Here is a 22,115-nt window from a genome sequence, read left to right on the forward strand (position 1 = left end):
GACAATTATGATGTTTAGTTTTTGTAGATACTTTACTGACAACTTTTTTTACCCTGTTCTTCTTTCAAACTACTGTAATTAGTCTGCTGCTGTAATCCTGCAATTTCCCCACTGCGGGACTAATAAAGGAATATCTTATTTTAGATGTACATATACTTAACTCTACAAGTATATATACTTAACTGTTTTAATGTGCCATCCCTCAGTAGGGATGTCAGCGTCACGATCTCTGACCAGATCCCAGTCCTGGTCTTTAAATATTGGGTATCTGCCAATCCTCAATCTGATTAAATTTCGTATTACATATACCTTAAATGTTGATTTAAATATGTATCTGACACAATGAAATAACTGATGTCGCCATCTCAATTCGGCCCATATTATATTGAACTCTACCCAAATGCCTAATTCAAAACATTTTCAAAATTAAATTGAGCAGTTAACCTGTTAGCATATGGATAGATGCTAAAATGGAAGAATGCGACACATTGCACAATGCTCACATATCCGAGACACGATCTAAACCTGTGTGTCAGAACGGTCAATCGCCAACCAAATACATTTTCATGTTTGATCGGATTAATTTGAGCAGATCCGGACACTCTGAAATATGCCGCTACGATACCCTTAGTAAGCAAATCATACATGTTCAAAAGTAAAATAGTAACACGCAGTATTAGGTATTGCTTTTATTAGTTTTTTAACTTGTTCTTTAACATGACATCAGCTAATGCTAAATTAAAGCACACTTTTTGGTATTATAAAAATCATTAAAACTTTGACATTAACCAATGAATGTATCATTGTGATAATCTCCTTTCAAGTGTTGGTTTCTAATGATTAAGGAGCAACACCACACCTACATTTGGCGATGTCCTGGTCCTATCTGGTTTCATAATTTTTTTTAATGATGGCAGGCTAAAAATGTATTATCCTACAGATGTTTCTGTTATCTATTATTTCTATCCACCCTATTTGATGTCAATAAGCGTAGGCTGAACAACAAACACCTTGTATAATGCAGTAAAGTTCAACAGCACCACAAGCTTCATCATTATTATTCAAATTATCATAAAGTTGAATTAAACACTTTTAATAAAAACTGAACATAGCGGAACCAGTACTGGCGATAACTGATGTAAAAAATAAAAAAAGCGATATTGTGTAAATCACTCTTTTTTACAGTTATGGTTACAGACTCTCTTCACCTCCCTTCACTCTTCCTTTGGGTATAATTAATTTGCCCCCAAAAAATGACAAACCGCACAATATAGTTCCAAATGATATTGACTGTTAGCAGCATTGTTATTTTTTCAAATGTTCTTTACATAATAATCTCGTTATCCTGCTTTTTCTTTGGCCATGATAATTGTGTTGATATGACAGCCCTAGACTGCTATAGTTTTAGCTAGATGTTTAATATAATTGAATAATTGCACTGCCTGACATCGCTATTAATCTCATTTCATTAAATATTGGTTGTGTTTTTTAAATTTGTATATCTTCTAGGATACACAGAACTTCATCATGGTGAAAATTTTCATTGGCAACCTCGCCTGCAATACCGCCCCCGAGGAGCTGCGCGAGCTCTTCGAGAAGTACGGAAAGGTCTCGGAATCTGACATTGTCAAAAACTATGGTTTCGTACACATGGGCAACGTGTCGGAGGCCGAGGAGGCCATCCGAAACCTCCACCAGCACGAGCTGAACGGCTGGCGCATCAACGTGGAGATGAGCAAAGGGAGGCCCAAGTCCACCACCAAGCTGCACGTCAGCAACCTCGGCGAAGGCGTCACCACTGACGTCCTGCGGGCCAAGTTTGCAGAGTTCGGCACAGTGGTGGAGTGCGACATAGTGAAGGACTACGCCTTCATTCACATGGATCGAATGGAGGACGCTATGGACGCCATCAGTAAGCTGGACAACACCGCCTACAAAGGTGAACTCTTTGGCAAGAGAGAGCTAGTTGTCTTTGCTGTCTATACATACAAATTTTGGATTATGTTCTGTCGCTGTAGCGCACTCATGACGAGTAAAATCCACTGGCTTTTTCCAACATTAATTGACTGGGTGGACTGAAAGTAATCACCTAAAATCTTGCCAATGTCTCTTGTAAAATCAGTGGCAGTGGTGAACAGGGCACCTGACACGGCTCATGCCTTCGCTCAGTGATTGGCGGAAAAAAATGCATTTACGGTGATTTTACAGTCGGTAGGAGCCTTTTCGTGTCAGAACCCCGCAGTCTCATGCGTGTCTTCTCTCTCCCTATAAGGCAAGCTGATGAGCGTACAGCTGTCCACCAGTCGGCTTCGCACTGCCCCGGGAATGGGAGAGCACACGGGCTGCTATGTCTGCGGGAAACATGGCCACTGGTCGAAAGATTGTCCAGTCGGTCGGAACGGTAGCCACAGCGACGGCACAAGAGGCCATGGCGACCGGGGCGGCCATGGTTATGGCAGGGGCAGCTTCGAGATGGCCTCTTCAGCAGCTGATTACATGGGCGACTCTGCGTATAGTTGGGCGGGTTACGTAGGTGGGTTGGCGCCTCCCCCTCGCAGGCTCAGCAGCTACGGTGTTGAGCTGGGGGATCAGTACGCCGGCAGGGGAGCAGGCACCTTTGCGGAGAGGCCACAAGCTTACGACCGTGACCGCCTCTTCTCCAGTGTTGACTATTATGAGAAGTACAGAGCTCGCCCTTACGGCTCGAGCTATTTCGAGGATCGTCGCATGTCCTTTCTCCCCCCTCCACCACCTCCCCCCTCCTTCTCAAAGCTATCCTCCAGTATAGATCCATACAACCGTCGGTCAATGCCTCCATCCTCATCGGCCGCCGGAGCTGCCGCATTCTACGCACGGGACCGCAGCCCGATCAGACGAGTGCCGGTCTCCCCGTCGGAGCGAACACAGCTGTCACCAGCGTCGGGCTCCCGCAGCTCCCACGCTGCTGCTCCACGGCCCAAGGATCATTACGCGTCACGCTATGCGCCTTACTAAAGCCCCGGTGCCAAGGTGAGCCACATAGTACCAATGTGTGACAGTTTATTAGTTCTCCGAGCAGTGGGACATTTTATTGTAAAGCGTTACTGGTCAGTGGGCACAGGGATCTCGGAAATCCATTGTAGCTTGAATTTCTTTACAGTATTGAGTCTTTTGAAAAGGGAATTTTCTCTCTTTCTAGGTCTGTTTGTGAACCACAGGACTTTCCCCTTTGCCGTCATTTCTTCAAGCTATGTGATTCCATCGGTCTGCGCGAGGTGCGGAAATTAGGATTGGAAATTGTGTCTGCATCTTACCGGGCACCCGAGATGCCGGTGGCCTGCGAAGGAATTGTTTCTTTCAATGGCATTCACCTAACCTGTTTTCAATGACAATGAACGGCATCGTTTGACATTTATGATGTATAGAACAATAATATGCTCACTCCAGCTCAGTTTTATTAGCCATGTTCCTTTTTTTGTTTGTGTTTTTCTTCCTCACATGAAGAAAATTGTTAAATTCAGCAAATATAAATTGTTTGGCTTCTGTTTGTCATATAGAAGAAGTGTTCTTGTTTCAAAATCTGAAAATGTACTTTCCTTTTCCTTTTTTTGAGTGGGATGAGGGTAGAAGAATCTTATCGTGCTCATGATAACCATCAGCTATATGGATAAATATAGATGTTTTTTCAAAAATGATCATCATTAGTGTCTTATCGATGTGCTGTGAAGGTGAGGACTCTTCCGGTATGTTTCGTCACAGCATAAACTGCTATGCTTGAAAGGGTAAAGTACTCTGTAAGGGTCTAGCGGTGGGTGAGAAAGGAAAGCTGCACTCTTTGGCGCATAAATGAACATAGTGATTGACACTGAGGTAGTCAATAAAGAACTGAATCCATATACATGAAACTGAGTGTTCTGTTAGGACACAGAATCACACTTTGAGTTAGTACCTATTTTAAGACAAATAATCTCAAACATTCCAGCCTCATTTATTTATTTTGTTCGATTTGAATGTGCCTAAAAATATATATATAATGCATACATTTTATAACAAGTTGTTAGTCAAAATTCTTGAATTAAAAGTTTTGAAAATAAGATCGGCCGGTGACATGCACCGTGCTGCTAAGTAACATTTGATCATATGTTATTATGTACTATGTTTTTGTCCCACCGGTAATGGCCACAGAAAAAAAACCTTCATCTCGTGAGCTTGAGTTGGTGATGGATGTTTATGCGCTCGAACAGATGCAGAAATATGAGGCAGGACTCGGGGTGTGTAGTCTTGAGGCACTTGTGTTTTGTTGAAGGTGCCTTTTGTTTGTTTGTTTTGCATAAAGTTGGATTTGAGGTTTGTATTTTTCATACTAGCTGTACCAGTACGAGCATGAATATAAAAAGTCTAAAGTGAATATTATTTTTAATAAAGCCAAATTTAATTTGGTGACATTTTTCAGTTTTTTCTTTGAAACACGATCTAATGGTGCAGAACATTGTAAAGGCTGAAGCGTGTACACAATGTAACTAGTTAGCACATCCCTGTTTCTGTCTTTAAATGTCATCTCTGTGTTAGAGCCACCAAAAGGTTTGTCCCAATAGAAGTGATGTGACAATTTCATAAATTGATAGTAGCAAATAGCAAAATGCATTCATTTACAGTTAATCCAACAAGTCAGAGGGGCAACTGCAGAGTAGAAGAAAAAAAAGACAAAGCATAAAATAAAAAGAGGATATACTGGCAACGCATGACGCTACAGTTCTCATGGCACACAAAAAAGTGTTTTTTATAATATATATTATAAATATATTTATTATATATGCCTTTTCCTCAAATGTTCTGTCATAGCTAACACTTCAAAATATAACATGTTCATAAAATAATACAAAATCTTTGTACAAAACATCGCTAATAAATTTAGAGACATGCATTTCCTCACGTTCTCTGAAGTTTCACCGTTTCCGGTCTTATCGCAGCACGTGGCGCTGGAACGTTAGCCCCTCCCACAGGCGGTCTGCGGTCCCTCCCTCGCAGTGCTAACCGAGTTAGCTGTATGTCTTTAGCATGGCGGTTTCCTGGTCACGAGCTAGCTACGTCAATGTCAGTCGGTAAAGCGGCAGTTGTCATTTCATTCTCCGAGAGACGAGGCGCACACCGCATCTTAAAAAAGGTAACATATGTCTTTATGCAACACGTTGAACCCTGAAAGTGTCTTTGTTGTAAAAAAAACGAGCCAATATTCTCGAGCTCCTACCGCTAGCTAGGCCTGTAACGAGTATGGTTTTGTATAGATACGCTAAGCTAATATACGGGCTAGCTATAAGCGTGCAGCGTGTTCGGCCTAGGCCTACACTCGCGGAGGCGAACATGAAATAACTTTGCTATCGACTAAAATCCAACATTCCTATCCGGCTGTAAAGGTAACTGTAATAGGTCCGCTAACTTGGCTAACTACTTCTTTAGTTCGCTGCTAACGTTAATCAAAGTGCCGCTATTGAGCGACGGTACGCAGTGTATGCTGTCGATCGAAAACCGACATTTGTGTTTCTTTGTGTAGTAATCTCATACGTGTTGGTAACGTCCACTTATCGACACTAACTAAAGATAGCGCGGTTACGTTGCAAATCCGGCCTCTGTGTTCTGCAGACAGTCCTAGCTAACGTACTCGTAAATTCTTGTTCAGGATTGGGATTTGCACAAAACGATTGTTCTGTACAGCTAAACAACGAGCCACGTCACAGGAACAGCTATGAGCTCCACATTTGCAAACAATTATTATGGCACTGTATGTATGGACAAATGTCTTGATGTCTTCCCTGATGTAAGAATGCAATTTGGAGATTTCCATTGTATATAATCAACAGCAGGGTGCAATCTAGTTAAATAACATGGTTCTTTCTGGGAGAGTTTGACACTTAAAAAAAGCCACTAGTTTACTGTAAAACATTCAGAGGACAGTCTTCCAGCTTGTAAAGGTATTGATGTTTCAATAACAACCTCACGTCCTGTGAAGATAAAGGGTATGAAGGTTTATTGAAAGTTGTATTGGTGTACAACAAATAATAATATTGAATTCCAGAAGAAGTGGTGCATCTTTTTTAGCTTGTTAAAGTCGTTTTTTTTACGTACGATAATTACTTGAGAGCAGCAAATACTGGAATTTTTTAGACTGGTAATATTAACATTTGAGAGTTAAAAAATCAGAAAAAGTGACGCAGGTGCTGATATTATTTTCTTTTGCATAATAATAATTGCGTTAATAAGTGCTTTCCCCACTTCTGTGTGAAAACATGGACAAATGCACATTTTATATTTGAAATGGAATTGTGAAATTTATAATCTAGATTTCGTTTCTCCTTCCTTAGTGACGTTGAAGCTCCACAATGGTGAAAATATTCATCGGGAACTTGTCGCCGGACACCACATCAGATGAACTTCGCTCCCTCTTCTCCCAATATGGCAAGATTGGAGAGTGCACTATTGTCAAGAACTTTGGCTTCGTGCACATGGATGACAAAGCGGAGGCAGAGGAAGCCATAAGCAACCTCCACCACTATGAGCTCAATGGCATGCCAATGAATGTAGAAATGAGCCGCAGCAAGACGAAAGGATCCACCAAACTACATGTTGGCAACATTGGCTGCACCAATCAGGAGCTGAGGGCCAGGTTTGAAGAGTTTGGCTCTGTGGTGGAGTGTGACATAGTAAAAAACTATGCTTTTGTTCACATGGATCGAATGGAGGATGCCGTGGAGGCCATTAATCAGTTAGACAACACAGCTTTTAAAGGTGAACTCTTGGGCTGGGGCTAATTGGGAGTTGAGTCTTTTTATTTGAAAGATGTAGCATCAAGAATATGTCATTGTCTTGTCGTTTGATGGGTAAGTAATAGACACGCCACAGGTAAGTATAAATGGAAAGCTGAAGGGTTACGGTAAGCTGAAGAAAGAAAGGCAGCTCATTATTTTAAAGCTGGTATCCGTAATATCGTTGGTTTGTATGCGGGAATCTTGTCAAACACAAATGGGAACCTACTGCAATTTACTGACTGATCAGGTCACACCTGTTCTAGTTGTTAGTGAAAGTACAGTCAGTTTTATACTAGAAGTAATGACTAACGTACCATATTTGTATTTTTACAAATCAAGTTCAACTGCATAGGGCCGTTAAGGGCTGAGAACAGATTTGTGGTCCCGTTTGGTCTTCATTTGGTTTGTGCACACAGATGTGCAGGACTAGATTAGATTCTGGGCTGCACGCTAAATGCGACCCCTCGGTGACACGGGCAAATAATGTAAAATCTTCGTCACGTGGACCCTTGATTAATTTGAGTTGTCAAACTTTGCTGACGTGTTTTAGCATTAGCTGATTCAAATAGCTGTTACATCTTGGAGATATTTTCTGTGGTATCAAAATTGTCTGAATTCCCTTTTGCAACTGCAGTGGGTAAGAATGTGTGGGAAGTTACGGATTTCAGCTTTAATATCTTTTTTAATGCTTGAATCTTAAGCCATATCATCTTGCTATTTTTTTTAAGGAAATGCAGCTTTTAAATCAGACTTTTGTATGCCAGACAGGAAATGTCAAGTATTATTTAGAATTAATGCAGGCATAAGTCCTTATTGAGTCTTTTCTTTTTAAGGCAAACTGATGAGCGTGAAGCTTTCGACTAGCCGCCTGCGTACTGCGCCGGGAATGGGAGACAGATCGGGTTGTTATCGTTGCGGGCAGGAAGGCCACTGGTCCAAAGAATGCCCTCTAGACCAAAATGGCTTCCACAGAAACGGCTCAGAGCCAAAGTCTGATGGATACGATGACTCGAGATTTGGCGAGCGTGCTCACAACAGGGGTTATCAACCGGACTTCAGTGGCGACCCAGATTATGGTGGCGGCTTTGCTCCTGCACATGGTTTTTCCCGGGGTGCCGGTCACGGTGGCAGCATGGCGGGGTACGGAAGGGGTTCGGGCTACGAGAGTGCAATGAGATACGGGCCGCACCCCGGTTACGGCTTAAACGCTGTCGCTGAACATAGCATGGCTCGGATGTACGGCAGCGAGGCGGCATTCAGGAGCAACGGCTCGCTCTATGGCGCGGTACCAGCCTACCCGATGCGCCGGTCGCCTTACGAGGAACGGGATCCGTACGGGGTCGTGGACTACTACGAGAAGTACAGGGCCAATGCTTACGGCGGCAGTTATTTCGAGGAACACCGCGCCGTCCCCTTGCCTGCTCCATCAACATCATCCTCCACAGCTTTAATGAGGGATCGTCTGCCCCCCTCTAGCATCGACCCATACGAGTGCCCCCCCCACCCTCCTCCACCAGCCCCGGTCTCCTCATACTACGCACGTGACCGGAGTCCGATTCGGAGAGTCCCCGTCGAGGCAGATGGATACACATATGAGCGTTCGCGCATTTCCCCGGTGCCTGCCCTCCCAAGGAGCTCTACCTTTGACCATCCGGGCGCTGATCGGGCACGTTATACATACTAATCCTTGTCCCACGCAGCCAGGGGAGAGCTGCCTGCCATTTAGTGGATAGGTTAGCCAAAGTGCTATTGGAATCAATGAAAATGAAACTTTAAACATAACACCTCATTGGTAATATCATAGGCAAAAGTGTGAGGAGTGGGTATTACAAAGGAGGCTACAATAAAGCTTACCAACCGTAATAGCCAACGGGTACATTTCAACGTGAATGCCCTCACATGCTATGATCTCATTCTAGGTACATCAAAATAGTAGTACAACTGATGCTAAATTGACCACCTTTCCTTGTCCTATTCACGTGTCGTGGTACTGCTGCAGGGCAGATACTGGGTTCAGCTACAACCTGGCTGACATCTTTTTATGAGAATGGATCTTTGGCCCTCTGAAAGAAGCTCTATGTTTATACACTATTTAGTCTGAATAGAAACAAATTTAAATAGTGCATGGTGCATGTTTTAAAGGTTAGTCACTATTAATTGAATTTAACGAATACTTTTTTCGGCAGCATCTAATGTTTTACTGTGTGTTTTTGTGTATTTGTGTTTGTGAAAGTTAACATTGTTACTGCATACGTGAAGCAATTGAGTACTGTATGCTTCATCACCGACATTGTTTAACCTGTGGGCTTAAATGTCACATCTGTACCCAAATATGGACCTTCACAGTAAAAAAAAAAAAAGTGACACTTTAGTATTTTAGTTACTTGAAACTTTTATCAAATGAAATTGTGAACTTTTCTTTTCTTTTTGTCAATAGGCATATTAAATAGATTTTCATTGCTGTAACAAACATGAACCTTCACATCTTGGACGTATGTTGGTGTCTCACAAAGCTGTCCGTCTTGATTTCTAACAAAGGGGTTAAAATTAAAGTCTGTCTAAAGTCTGAAAACTGACCTGTGTGTTCATTGTGTCATCTGGATCTGGAATGATGTATCATGAAATAGTGTTCACAGTCAAAGTGTAGCCGTCAATCACAACATAAGTTGGGAGTCGACCACCTTGGGATAAAAAAAAAGGAGAAGACCATCTCAACTCTGAAGTGGAAAATTACATAATAAAATAGGGTGCAGATACAATCACATTAGCATGCACATGTCTTACTCATTTGGGTATCACTAGCCACATTAAATATTGTGTTCATGTTGGCCAACATATGAATTTATATATCAAATGTGAACAGCAAGCTGCCCCGAGCCAAGATGCTCTGTCAAATGATGCTGCAGTTGCTTTGCTATAGAACACTAAGTTCCAATTATTTAATTCTGATCCATGAGCTCTATTAAATGCTCTCTCACTGTTGTAAGTACAATTGTTCTGCTTGAATTGTATTTAATAATAATGCATTTCATTTTTATCACACTCTTCCTTCAAAAGAATCTCAGAGTGCCACACAAACCGATTAAAACATAGTTAAAGCAACCCATAAAATAAAAAAAAATAAAAAGAATGTAATAGCTGACAAATTAACTCAAGGTAAAAACTGCCTTTCTGAATAAAATGTTTTTTAGGGCAGTCTTAAAAGAGTTCAGTGTCTGAGTTAGTGTCTGAGACCCTTAGGTGGTCAGGGAGACCGTTCCACAAGCGTGGCGCCGCCGAGCAAAAGGCCCGGTCGCCCATGGTGCGTATTTGCACTGATGGGATAGAAAGTGCCTTGAAATTGAAACTGTAAGGCTAGTTAATTAAAGTATTTTCATATGGTTAATATTCAGTGTCACAACATTTCAAGAGTGGGTAAATGCATTCAGCTCGTCAGCGATGGGTAGAAATATAAGAGGATTGATGGTACAAAGAGCTAATCGGTTTTCAGAATGGGCTGACGACGGAAAAGCTTTGCCCAATAGAACACGGCCTATGGGGAGGGGCTTAGTCAGGCCAATGGGAATGCTTCATACTACAGCGGATCATCCTTTGTGGTTTTCCGTTAGGCGCCATTTTGATTAAAGTAATGTGAGGCTCGATTGTGAGCAACGCTGTATGCTATTTTTTTTAAATTTAATCAAATTTATACCAGAGTCGACAGTCGTTTAACGGAGAGGCCATTCGAGGACACCGAAAATGGCCACGGGCGCAAATGCAACTCCTTTAGGGAAGTTGCACCCCAGCATTGGCGCTAAACGAGGATTTGACGCTGGGCCTGGTGCGGGGAACGGGTTGATGGCAGCACCGGCGCCGCCCGCAGCCTTTCCTTCTATACAAGCTTTCCAGCCCCCGATGCCAAGCGCATCTTTTCCGCAACCTCTTCAGTTCAATCCTGGGGCAGCTTTTCCGACCCAGGCTCCGCAACAACCAGTTGTGGGGGGCGGACTGGCCAAACCAGGTAAGCTAACCGAACCCTGCTAACGTCAAACCAACGCGGAGTGAGTTTAGGCTAGCCGTGTAGCTAATGAGGCTAAGTAACATGGGTTAAAGCCCTGGCCTTGCACAAAATGGAGAGTCCTGTTAACGTTAGTTAGCACTTAAACTGAATACCCAAAGTTAATTAGTTCACTTAAATGAGCAATAAGTGACTATCCGTTTTCAGGGTTGGTGTTTTCTCCTCACCCGAAACGTAATGTTAAACCGACCATACGCGGCGCAAACGCGAGGCTGTGTTATTTTACTGCGCCGTGCTAGACGTCATTTTGTTATTGCTCGCGCATGGGCGAACTCGTTTTGCATAAATACTCTAACATTAGTTATGTGATCCATGGTAGGAGCTTCACGTTTGTAAGACCAAAACGCGCATTTGCCATTTCTTAAATTGGGCATTACTATATTCAGTCCAGCCCTTAGTGGCTACTCTTGGGTCGTTAACGTCACCATTTCCCCATTTCACCATGTTGCTTACTTATTGGTGAGCACGCCGTGTTGAATGGCGCGTCCTCATGTATGGAAGCTCTACAGCCCACCTGGATAATATCTCCCGTTTCTCCCGGTAGATTTCGGTCAGAAGAAGTCAAGGAAGAAGAGTCGCTGGAGCAGCGAGACGCCTGATCAGAAGACTGTCATACCGGGCATGCCCACAGTTATTCCCCCTGGATTGACCCGGGATCAAGAGAGAGCCTATATAGGTAAATATTTAATTTAAATAAGGAAATCAATCTTTTTTAAATTAAGTTTGCGATATTACTGTAATCATAAATGCCGGTCTGTTTCATAATATGTTTCATTAATTACATCTGTTTGAGGTTCTAGTTTTCTTACATGGTGCACACGAGTATTAATTTAACATTTATGTCCTGTTTGCTGATTTCCCAACAGTTAGAGCTCTCTAAAGGCACCCACGAGACTCGTTACTAACAATACGCTTTTAGTCGTATTTTCAATGTATGGAAAGTGACATTACTGTCACACGAAATGGGAAATGTCTAATTTTGCTCCAACTGTTGAGACAAAGCAATCATTTCCAATGAGCAATGATTATAACTTGATGATGTAAGGTGTTGATTAAGGATATTTCTCTTTAATGGAAGTGTTTCTGTGGTCTTATGGTTTGCATACCATTGGGCACCCATTAGCAAGAGAAGTTTGAGATAAATGATTTAAACACCACTGCTTGCTGTCCTGAGCTGCAGGTCACTACTCACTGTCTTGCTTGATCCCCTACACATCATCAGTATTGTTCCTGTGCATGTAGCGTTACTCATAATGTTTAGGACATGCCAAAGTGTGCTTCTGTTTCTTTTGGTCCAAGTGTAAGCAATGCTGCTTTAATGGCAAATCAATCCAACATGTTTACGTTACTCAACCAGGTGATTTCGTGGGCACTGCAAATTGGGAAACTCTTGATCACTTTTATTGTGCTCTTACTTTGGCCTGGTTTAGAAAAGGAAAAAAAAGATCATATGAAACATAATTTAATCACAAATGCCTTCGAGCAGCAGTGTAGCACCAACATACTGCCTTCACAGGCCCTCAACGGGGTCTTCTGAAGCAGACAAGTTCTTTTTGTCAATAACTGGCCTCATGTTATTGATTCTGTGCACTTATTGGTAATGGTTGTATTTCTTTGGTATGTAAACATTCATTTGTGCCCACCTTCTGTTGGTCACATTTATTGTTTCCTTTGCTCATTCAGTAGATCCCCTAAAACAGTCCAAGGGAAGAGTTTTTAAGATGAAATTGCTGTAAACCTAAATTCACAGGGCCTGTATTCATCTCTATAATCCAAAGTGGTTGTTTCAGTGACCAGTAATGCTGAGTTTGGGAGGTATTTCATTACAGCTTTCATAATGTGCATGGGGTGACAGATTTATTTTCTCATCGCCTTCTAAGTGTTAGAATTTTCTGTCACTGCTGCCCCCCGCGTTAGATCTGTAAAGTGCAAAGAGTCACTGTGATCACCTTTTTTCGTCATTGAAACGTGCAAAACAAATGGACCAATGTGTCCTGAAAATGCCAGAGCCATTAATCAAAATATGTTGCAGTATGGGAAGCAATGCATGGAAAGAAAAAAAAATGTGGCTTTAAAATATTGAATTGGCAGGCATTTTTAGGAATCCTGGTCTAGACGTTTACTGATATGTTTAGTCATTGTCTGAGAAAAGGTTAGTCTGTTCTATGCTAATGTAAATGACAGAGCACATATTCACATGTGTTCCTCTGATTTCATGCTTTAGTCTTACCAGATGTTCATTTGATCTCCCCTTTTTATTTAACGGACTTAACATTTGTCTTTACCTAAGTAATATTTGAGACAGTGCTCTAATGTGAAGAGCGTTGTCTCTCTGATGTTGTTGTGGTAACCACATTTCTCTCCATCCTTGTTTTTCTTTCCTAACCTGAATTCTTCCAGTCCAACTGCAGATTGAAGACCTGACTCGTAAACTACGTACAGGAGACCTGGGAATCCCTGTTAACCCTGAGGACAGGTCGGAAAAAGATTAAACCTATGAACAGTAACATTTTCTCTACCTTCTTGACTTTTTGGAAGACAAATGTTGATTTTCAGTATATATGTGGTTGTTAGGCTACATCTCAGTTTCCATAGTAGTGTTAGCTGACAGATGTAGAGTTTAGTTAGCCATCGCCTAAGTGAAGGGCGACATTGTTTAACATGTTTTTCATAGTGTCCGAGTGTAGTGAGAGGAGAGTCTATCTACATTAATACATTTAGTAGCCTCTCAGACTTCTCACCATTCCATCATCAGTGAGCAGTATAGTTTTTATATTTATACGCAACTTGTTTTGAATTTGAAGTAATGATACATTTTCATATCTAGGTCTATACAAATTTTTTAAGTAAATATAGATGTGGTTATTTACGTAGTTACGACCTTTGATACTTTGACATGATGATAAATAATGTAAAACAAAAAAATATTTTCAGACACCTCTCTTTAAAATTAATCAAATATATTGAAAATGAGACAGTGTTTGCAATTACATTGAGAGAACACATTATTAGTTTGTTGACTATTTGAATTAGAAAAATATATATTTTTTAGACATATTGCATCAAAATGATTTGCCAAAGTATACTTATAGGAGCTGACAATTTAAACAATTGGCTGTCATTAAGAAAATGTATACACTTAAACCTTCAATCAAATTTCTTGGTCTTCCACAGAGGAGTATGTTTGCTCAAAACCAACCTAACATCCATGCGTTTAGTGTTCAGCCTTTTCTATTTTTATTTATTAATTTAATCTTAGTTTCATTATGATGCATTGAAAAACAAATTTAATTAAACATTGTTATGTAAGAGATAGTGTCAGATGTGGATGGGAGGCGTGAATGCGTGGGCAATAGTACGTTAAGATGTATTTCAGCTGAGACAGTTAAGCAAATCCGTGCCAGAACAAAGATAACCAACCCTCTTGAATATTTGCACTTTTTTTCTCGGATTATTTCTCATTTTACTTGACAGTTCAGTGGAGTCGTTGCTTCAGATTTAGCTCTTTAGTATTTATGCATCATTGTTTCACCCACTGCTTGTTTCATGTGTCTGATGTAGAGTGCTGTGTACATACATGATGCATAATGTATAAAGGTTTTCCTCTGAAACAGGTTTGGGTCAAAACGGCACACTCTAAATGTAATCTTTTTAGGATTGATTATATCATATCTTTTCGCTTTAAATTTGACATTTTTCAGATGAATTGGCTCTTTTGGAAAAGTTAGTTGGTAACCAAAGGATCTCACACGTCCCATTGATTGATGGTGCCTTTCCTGACTTTTTTTAAAATTTACTGGATATTCTCTAACTTTTTTTCCACTGGTGATTAGGCTCATGGCCTGTAGCCTACATGATGACATACCAGTCATCAATACGTTTTGGTTTAAATTTAACAAATGATTTGGATCCTGTTTTTCCCCTCATGTGGCTTTAAGCGTTTCCACCCAGAGGGGGGCATGTTCCAGTTTTCCCTCTGGACTCTTGAGGTCTGGAAGAAAACTGCTTGAATTATATGGGCTCTGGAAAAGCAGTGCCCAATTTATAACATAGTTTCCATAAGGATCTGTTCCCACAGGATGTGGCTCTCTCTAGAGTGTGTGAAGTTGACATTTTGTTAGCTAGAGTCCCTGTCGCCTGAACACTGTATATAGCATTTCTCTTTATAATCAGACATTTCCACAGCAACCAAAAAGTTGATTGCAGAGCTGCAGCACTCTCAATCCCTCCCCAGTCTAAAGTGACAACTGGGGGTGTTTCAGGCTGTCACCGTTGGAAGCTTGAAGCATAAAAGGAAAAAAAGCCTATATATAATTTCTCACTCTTTACATCACATGGACACAAATGTGGCTCTCTGATGGGAGAGCATAGGAAAAGGTGGATATCTAATCTTAATTCCTTTTCTCTAACCAAAATTACCCCACATCAACCTAACCCTTTTTCAAGCACAGAGCCTCCTTAACGCAGCAACACAGGTTTTCAGCATCCAAGGGGAGGTACGGACCTCTTCCGCCACGCCAACACCAAGCAACTCTCAAAGCCAGCGTTTCTGCTTAGGATTGCGAATTTTGCTTTGGTTTCTTTTCCTTACCTCCCAACTTTGTTTTCTTGTAGGCCAACAATCCTGTATGCAGGTTTAGTTATGGCCGTTTAATTTTTTTTATTTCTCTTTTGTGGTTGATGCCCCTCCAGTGTATTGGGTTTATTACCACTCAGCAGCTTTGGTTGCCCCCTTTTTTACCCTAAATTGTATAAAAGAATGGACTCTAGCCGTTGAAATGTCAGTGCAGAGTTCCTACATCGTTTTCGTTTTGAGTTTACTCCTGCACTGGCCATGAGTCGCATAGTCTATCTGAGAATTCTCTCAGTAGATCAAAATTTCTAAATGTTTTTTTATTATTAACATTCTTTCTAAAGCATGTCAGTAAAATTCCTAATGAAGATCTGAAATTCTTAAAGACTAGTTAGCAGTAGGGAGCCTGTGTGTTTTCTATTGGCAGAGCTCCACTTCTAGAAAGGTATCGATGATGTTTTTCCTGTCTTTTGTCTGCCATTTTCAGGTCTCCCTCTCCGGAGCCCATCTACAACAGCGAGGGCAAGAGGTTGAACACACGCGAGTATCGCACGCGGAAGAAGATCGAGGAGGAGCGCCACTCCCTCATCACAGAGATGGTTGGACTCAACCCGGACTTCAAGCCTCCTGCTGACTACAAGTATGATTTCTTTACTTGCTTTAGACGCTTGCTATCTAGAGACACAGTCTGTGTTGTATGTACATTGAGCTATATACATTTTACAACCTCTCCTGTCTTCAATTCACTGTATTCAGCTTCCTGCAGTTCAGTCCAAGTTTCACAGAATTTGTTGGTTTCAGACGAGTCAATCATGGCTTTCTAGTGCAGAGTAGTGAATAATTGAATGATTTTATCTGGTTAAAGCAAAATGTTAATTTACAGCCGCTGATCAATGCGCCTATAAATGTTTATCTTATATTTCTTTCCCACAGACCTCCAGCCACCAGAGTGAATGACAAAGTTATGATCCCCCAAGACGAATACCCCGAAATCAACTTTGTTGGTCTGCTAATCGGGCCACGGTAAACAAGACAAATGTTTCCATTATGTTGCATTTTCTCACAGCCAATACAGTCGAGCAAGAGCTTAGTGTTTTTGCCCCTTTTCTGTTTTACCAGTGGTAATACGTTGAAGAACATCGAGAAGGAGTGCTGCGCCAAGATCATGATCCGGGGTAAAGGTTCTGTGAAGGAGGGGAAGGTAGGCCGAAAGGACGGACAGATGCTGCCGGGGGAAGACGAGCCTCTGCATGCGCTAGTCACCGCCAACACAATGGAGAATGTCAAGAAAGCTGTGGAGCAGGTTAGACCCTCATCGGACTCCTGTTAGATGTTGCACGTTCACTCAGCTCCTACATGACCACAATACTGACAAATTTGTGTCCGCAGATTCGCAACATTCTGAAACAAGGCATTGAGACTCCCGAGGATCAGAACGACCTTCGAAAGATGCAGCTGAGGGAGCTCGCTAGACTCAACGGCACGCTTAGGGAAGATGACAACAGGTCAGTGGTGGAGCTTTGTGCACAGTTCAGTGTTGAGACCATTGGTGGTGAATGTCGGGCCCTGGAAATGGGAACTATGCTCAGTTTAAACTACAGAGCACCACTGAAGCCCGAATTTGCCCGTTTGTCTCCTGTAGGATCCTCCGTCCTTGGCAGAATGCTGAGCCACGCAGCATCACCAACACCACCCTCTGTACCAAGTGCGGTGGAGCCGGCCACATCTCCTCTGACTGCAAGTACACCAGGTGACCATCAGCTGATCCAATCCCAAAATGTAGATGGATTCATGTAGTGTTATCAAAATGTTTCTAACTGCGGTTGCTGTTTTGCTTTGTGCAGCTCATTCGCTGCCCACAGAGCAACAGGCGGCGAGCCTCCTCAGTCAGCCCAGGACAAGGCTCGGATGGACAAGGAGTATCTGTCCCTGATGGCCGAGCTAGGGGAGGCTCCGGTCCCCACATCTGGTGGAGGACACTCCAGCAACCATGGAGGACAGCGGTCCTCAGGACTCAACAATAACCACCAACAGGTTAGTTGCAACACTCATGAGTCCATATTCACCAACATACCAGTGTGAAGAAGAGTCCTAAACCAGTGACTGTTTGTGTGCATCAGAACCGGCCTCCCTGGATGAACTCTGGTCAGACTGAGAGCAGGAACTACCATAGCATGCACGGAGCCCCTAGTGGCCATGGAGGACACCACAGCTACCCTCCCCCCATGCCCAACATGGGAGGCCCCCCAATGCCGCCCAACCCCAATGGCCTGCCTCCCCCCTGGATGCAGCCGCCGCCTCCTCCCATGAACCAGGCACAAGGACCTCATGGACACCCCATGGGTAAGAGCTGGGGTTTTGGAGGTGGAGAAACGGATGGTCACCATGCTCCTCGGGGGGCCTGGAGAGTTGAAGAGGAGGCCATGAGAGAGACACGTGAGGCTAAAATACTGTGTGACGTATTCGCAGAGTTCAGTCTGAACTCCCAAATCTATGTTTCTATAATTCAGTGTGACTTCCACACAATCGAATATATCTCTGTCTATAGCAAAATAAATAGATTTTCAGATAAATAATAATTTTATTTTTCATAATAATAATAATAAAAAAGGCATAAAAATGTTTAGTAAGAAGGAATGTGTGGCTGACATTATAGCAGACCATTTGATGATGCCATCTATAAAATACAAATTTAACAGCGAGTTGATTTCTAAAAGATGTGTTTTCAAATACAAGGACGTCGTTCCTGGTAGGATTTAGTTACAGAGAATCCAGCCAGTTCACAAAAAAAACAGGAGGTTATTTTGGCTGTAATGATCGGTGATTCACATTACTGACCAGCGACTGTAACATTAAAGCCACCCGCCTCTAGAGCAATACATCTAGTGTGGATGGGGCTTCAGAGAGCTGACGCACATTGGGGAAAGATATTTAATAGAAGAATGAAATGTTTTTGACTTCAGTTGGTTATGTGACTGAGACACCATCATCCTTTCAAGTCCTGGAAAAGTCTTATAATACCCCTGAGACGGCTCCTCTTTACCCATTAAACTGTGGAGCCCATATGGCAGATATTGCTTTAAAAACTGTATAATTCACTTCTTCATTTACTCATAAACAGTACCATATAGACTGATATTTACACATCTGAACACACAATTTGCATTACTCTTTTATTATAACACCAACATTATTCAAATAGCCCTAGTGGTGGCAGAGATATCACTTTTTTAGTTTGGGTATGCAATTTTCAAGCAGAGGCCTAAAAATAGGTGGGTTTTCAAAAGGTTAAATCCATGTTGCATTCACTCTCCTTCTCCTCAAGCTGGTTTTTGTTGCAGAATTCAATTTGATTGTCCTTCATAATAAACACCAAACTGTTTTGGTTTCCTTGTAGGTCTGCTGCCACCTCCAATGGGCATGATGCCGCCTCCACCTCCTCCCCCCAGCAACCAGCCACCTCCTCCCCCTTCTGGACCCCTGCCACCATGGCAACAGCAGGCTCCACCACCTCCTCCCACCAGCAGCATGGCAACCAGTACGCAGCTACCCTGGCAACAGAGTAAGACGCACTAAAAACTACATCTCCACAGTTCTTAGTGGAGGACATTGTGTGTGTGTGATGGTATAAATGATTAAGACACGACTCAATTAATTTGTACACCGTGGTCCGCTATAAAAACAATAATTCATTCACATCCCTAAAAAGGGCCTCTGTGGAAGCATGAATGTGCCATGATGGCAGACATGAGTGCCTCAGTAACAATGGAGTATCATGTTCCAGTGTTTGGTGTTGTAGTGTCAGGGTTCTTACAGTCATGGACAACCTGGAAAAGTCATGGAATTTTAAAATGGTCATTTCCAGGCCTGGGAAAAGTCCTTGAAAAAAATGAAATCCCAAAACGTTTTTGGAAAGTCATGGAAATGCATTTTATTCATATGTTCATGACGTTCATTTACGCTGAGTTTGAAATGATGAATAGGCTTTTAAAAGAAAGACGCTCAAAATATAAGCAGGCATACACACAAATGTTTATTCTTTTAATCAAACTATTGTCTCATTCATTTGTCATTTAAGGTATACTGTATGCTTTGGCATTCTCATTGTTAGTTTAAATATTAAATTTTCTCACTTTCATGTATACACCGAGATCTCACTAAATGTTTGGTCATGGAAATTTGGTTTAAAGTCATGGAAATCCATTGGTCAAAATGTGCATGAACCCCCTCTCCCCACAGACACCACCACCACATCCAGCCCTGGCACCGGCACCCTGCCTCCATGGCAGCAGACCCAGCAGCCTGCAGCCTCCGGAGCCCCGCCCCCACCCCCCATGGGGAGCCCGTCCATGGTGCCGCCTCCTCCTGGCGTCCAGCCCCCGTTGCCCCCGGGTGCCCCCCCTCCTCCCCCTCCGCCGCCCCCGGGCTCAACTGGCATGATGTATGCCCCGCCGCCGCCTCCGCCACCCATGGACCCTTCCAACTTTGTCACCATGATGGGGATGGGAGTGCCGGGCATGCCCCCCTTCGGCATGCCCCCCGCACCTCCACCACCTCCACCCCAGAATTAACCCTTCCACAGAAGAATAGTCCTCCCGCAAGAGTTTCCACCCTGCTGCACATTGTGGATGTGCGATCACAGAAAAAGATATAACCAGTGCTTTATTTTTTATTGATCCTTGATATGGTGGAGACATCTGTGAAACAATGAAAGGTTGTGTTAGTTCAATTTGTAAAGTTGCGTAACTTTAGTAAATGACTTCTTTTTCCTGTTTTTAAAGTTTGTTTCCACAAAGCCCCTTGTGTGCACACAAACACTGGCTCATGATCTGCATTGCTCCCGTAGTTTGTCACATTACTTGTAAACCAAATTACCTGCTCAAATAGCCAGACGGGTTTAATTACTGCTCAACAATCTCACCGCTTCAAATGTCCAATCCAGACCGTCACGCTCAAGTATTATTGGATTTAATATATTGAAGTTTAACTTGCATGATCCATTATTCAGAAATTTATACTCCTGTCATGTTCTCCATGTTGGCTTTGAGTTGAATAAGATTAATATTTTTGTAATAACGAGATGTGAAGTGTATCTTAGTTCTGTCAAACTTTTTTGTAGTACTGTCTCCGATTTGTTTTCCAGAAATTCCCAGGGTTTTAATGGTTTTTCTTTTGTTATTTGCCTGCGTCTCAGTTGTGACATTGAATTTGAAAAGGGGGGAAATCGATGCCGCGATCTGCCGTCATTCACCCTGCACTACTTGAATGCTGAGAATCTGATATTTTACTTTTTCTGCATCTCTTTCTGCTCCGATAAGACGCTGTGTGCAGTGTTTGTGTTGCTTCTGCAAGGACAAAAATATCTGTTTTGTCCCTTGAGTTATTACGGAGAAAAAAATGTTTGTTTTACTCTGTTTCTGGAATCAGTCGGTTGTCCTGGTGCCAGCCTGAATGAAAGGCTGTTGAAGTCTTGCTTGGTTTTGCAATAAACTGATCCATTTCACCTTTTTGTCTTTGAGTACAGCCTAGTTTCTCCTTTCATGGTTGCAGGACCCTTTGTGTCCGAATCCTTGCCAAGACTTTTTTTTTTTTTTTTTCAGGCGAGGCTTTGGTGGCAGCCTCATTCAATGTGTTACATAACCTTGGTTTGTCAGGCTGTCCGCTGCCTCAAACTCCAGGAATTTTGCACTTAGAGACGTGATTAAACAGTCTGCTCATATGGCCCTGTTTAGGTTTCATGTTGAAACACTTGGCGAGCACTGATGTTTCATTACTGAAGGGCCACATTCAATCTAAATACAGTTATTGGGCGACAAATGCCAATATATTATCTAATTTATAACCCATACATTTTTGGCGAAACACGTTAAGTGTGCTTGCTGGTGAGGCAACAAGTAAAGATGAATATTCAGTTCTAAGATGACATTCCAACAGTTTAGGAAGAACCAATGGGATTTGGCACTTGAGAAAATATCACTATTTAAAAATTGTCTTTGTCTTGTTTTAATTGATAGTAAATTCCCTTTGAATAAGATTTTATTTCCCCCCAACAAATTAGTTATTGAGGCCTAGAATTTTTGACTTTCCAAATTGGTATTTTTCTACTTTCACTTGTTCAGCTTGTCACATTTCATTAAAACGCATGTCCTCTGAGCGTTTCTCTGCTTCGACAACGACTCAAGCGGTTCTTTAGTGAGGTCCAGGACCCAGCTCAGGAAGCTGGTTCTAGGAACAGCTACTGCAGGATGATGGGCTTGTTTTGCAATTCTCAAGGATGCTGCGCTTCAGTAAAGTAATCAGATAAAGACCGGAAATGAAGCATTTTTTAGACTTAAAAATAAGAGCAAGGTTTATCGTTTTTTTTCAGCACACTTTCTAAATTACTAATATTTTTGGAAAACCAACGCAGTCCTCGGGTCCTGCGGATTTAGTTTTCCTTGATATCGCAACAATTTAGGCATACGCTACCGGTGCTCAGCTTCGCTTCTTTTAACGATGGGAAACATGTTACAATGTGGCGTGTGACGCACTTCACAATCCAACGTGGGCTCGTTAGCTGACCCTGATTGGGGTTTTATTTTGAAACTGCGGACCGGAAGAGCTTGTTTTCTCCATTCTAGCTTGACACATATATAATATATATATATATATAAAACCGGCTGGACCGCCACATCCTAGCGGCTGTCTGTTCTGAGGAGAGACG

At 42.2% G+C, this 22,115-nt stretch overlaps 2 protein-coding genes across 2 annotated transcripts; both read left to right on the top strand.

The window, feature by feature from the left end:
- The first annotated feature begins 1,522 nt into the window (after window positions 1-1,522).
- On the top strand, window positions 1,523-9,154 carry LOC306734306 (RNA-binding protein 4.1-like). The gene is made up of 4 exons (XM_079215663.1): window positions 1,523-1,939; window positions 2,273-2,972; window positions 6,350-6,762; window positions 7,616-9,154. The coding sequence occupies exons 1-4, from the start codon at window positions 1,528-1,530 to the stop codon at window positions 8,464-8,466; spliced, it is 2,376 nt and encodes a 791-aa protein (XP_079071789.1). The 5' UTR covers window positions 1,523-1,527; the 3' UTR covers window positions 8,467-9,154.
- A 1,366-nt stretch (window positions 9,155-10,520) lies between these two features.
- sf1 (splicing factor 1) lies at window positions 10,521-20,930 on the top strand (the record flags this gene model as incomplete). The annotated part of the gene is made up of 12 exons (XM_079215329.1): window positions 10,521-10,782; window positions 11,384-11,515; window positions 13,240-13,315; window positions 15,900-16,052; window positions 16,346-16,435; window positions 16,532-16,715; window positions 16,802-16,917; window positions 17,055-17,162; window positions 17,257-17,446; window positions 17,533-17,755; window positions 18,810-18,974; window positions 19,652-20,930. The coding sequence occupies 12 exons, from the start codon at window positions 10,521-10,523 to the stop codon at window positions 19,981-19,983; spliced, it is 2,031 nt and encodes a 676-aa protein (XP_079071455.1). The 3' UTR covers window positions 19,984-20,930.
- Between the last annotated feature and the right edge of the window lie 1,185 nt (window positions 20,931-22,115).

This window comes from Taurulus bubalis (genome assembly GCF_910589615.1).
Source record: "Taurulus bubalis genome assembly, chromosome: 3".
Classification (NCBI taxonomy): Eukaryota; Metazoa; Chordata; class Actinopteri; order Perciformes; family Cottidae; genus Taurulus; species Taurulus bubalis.

Excerpts from the sequence above, each read along its gene's own strand:
- LOC306734306 (XM_079215663.1), top strand. The coding sequence starts at position 1,528 with ATGGTGAAAATTTTCATTGGCAACCTCGCCTGCAATACCGCCCCCGAG. Across the intron at positions 2,973-6,349 it reads CGGCCCAAGGATCATTACGC|CTCCACAATGGTGAAAATAT; the intron begins GTCACGCTATGC and ends GTGACGTTGAAG. Across the intron at positions 6,763-7,615 it reads AGACAACACAGCTTTTAAAG|GCAAACTGATGAGCGTGAAG; the intron begins GTGAACTCTTGG and ends TTTCTTTTTAAG.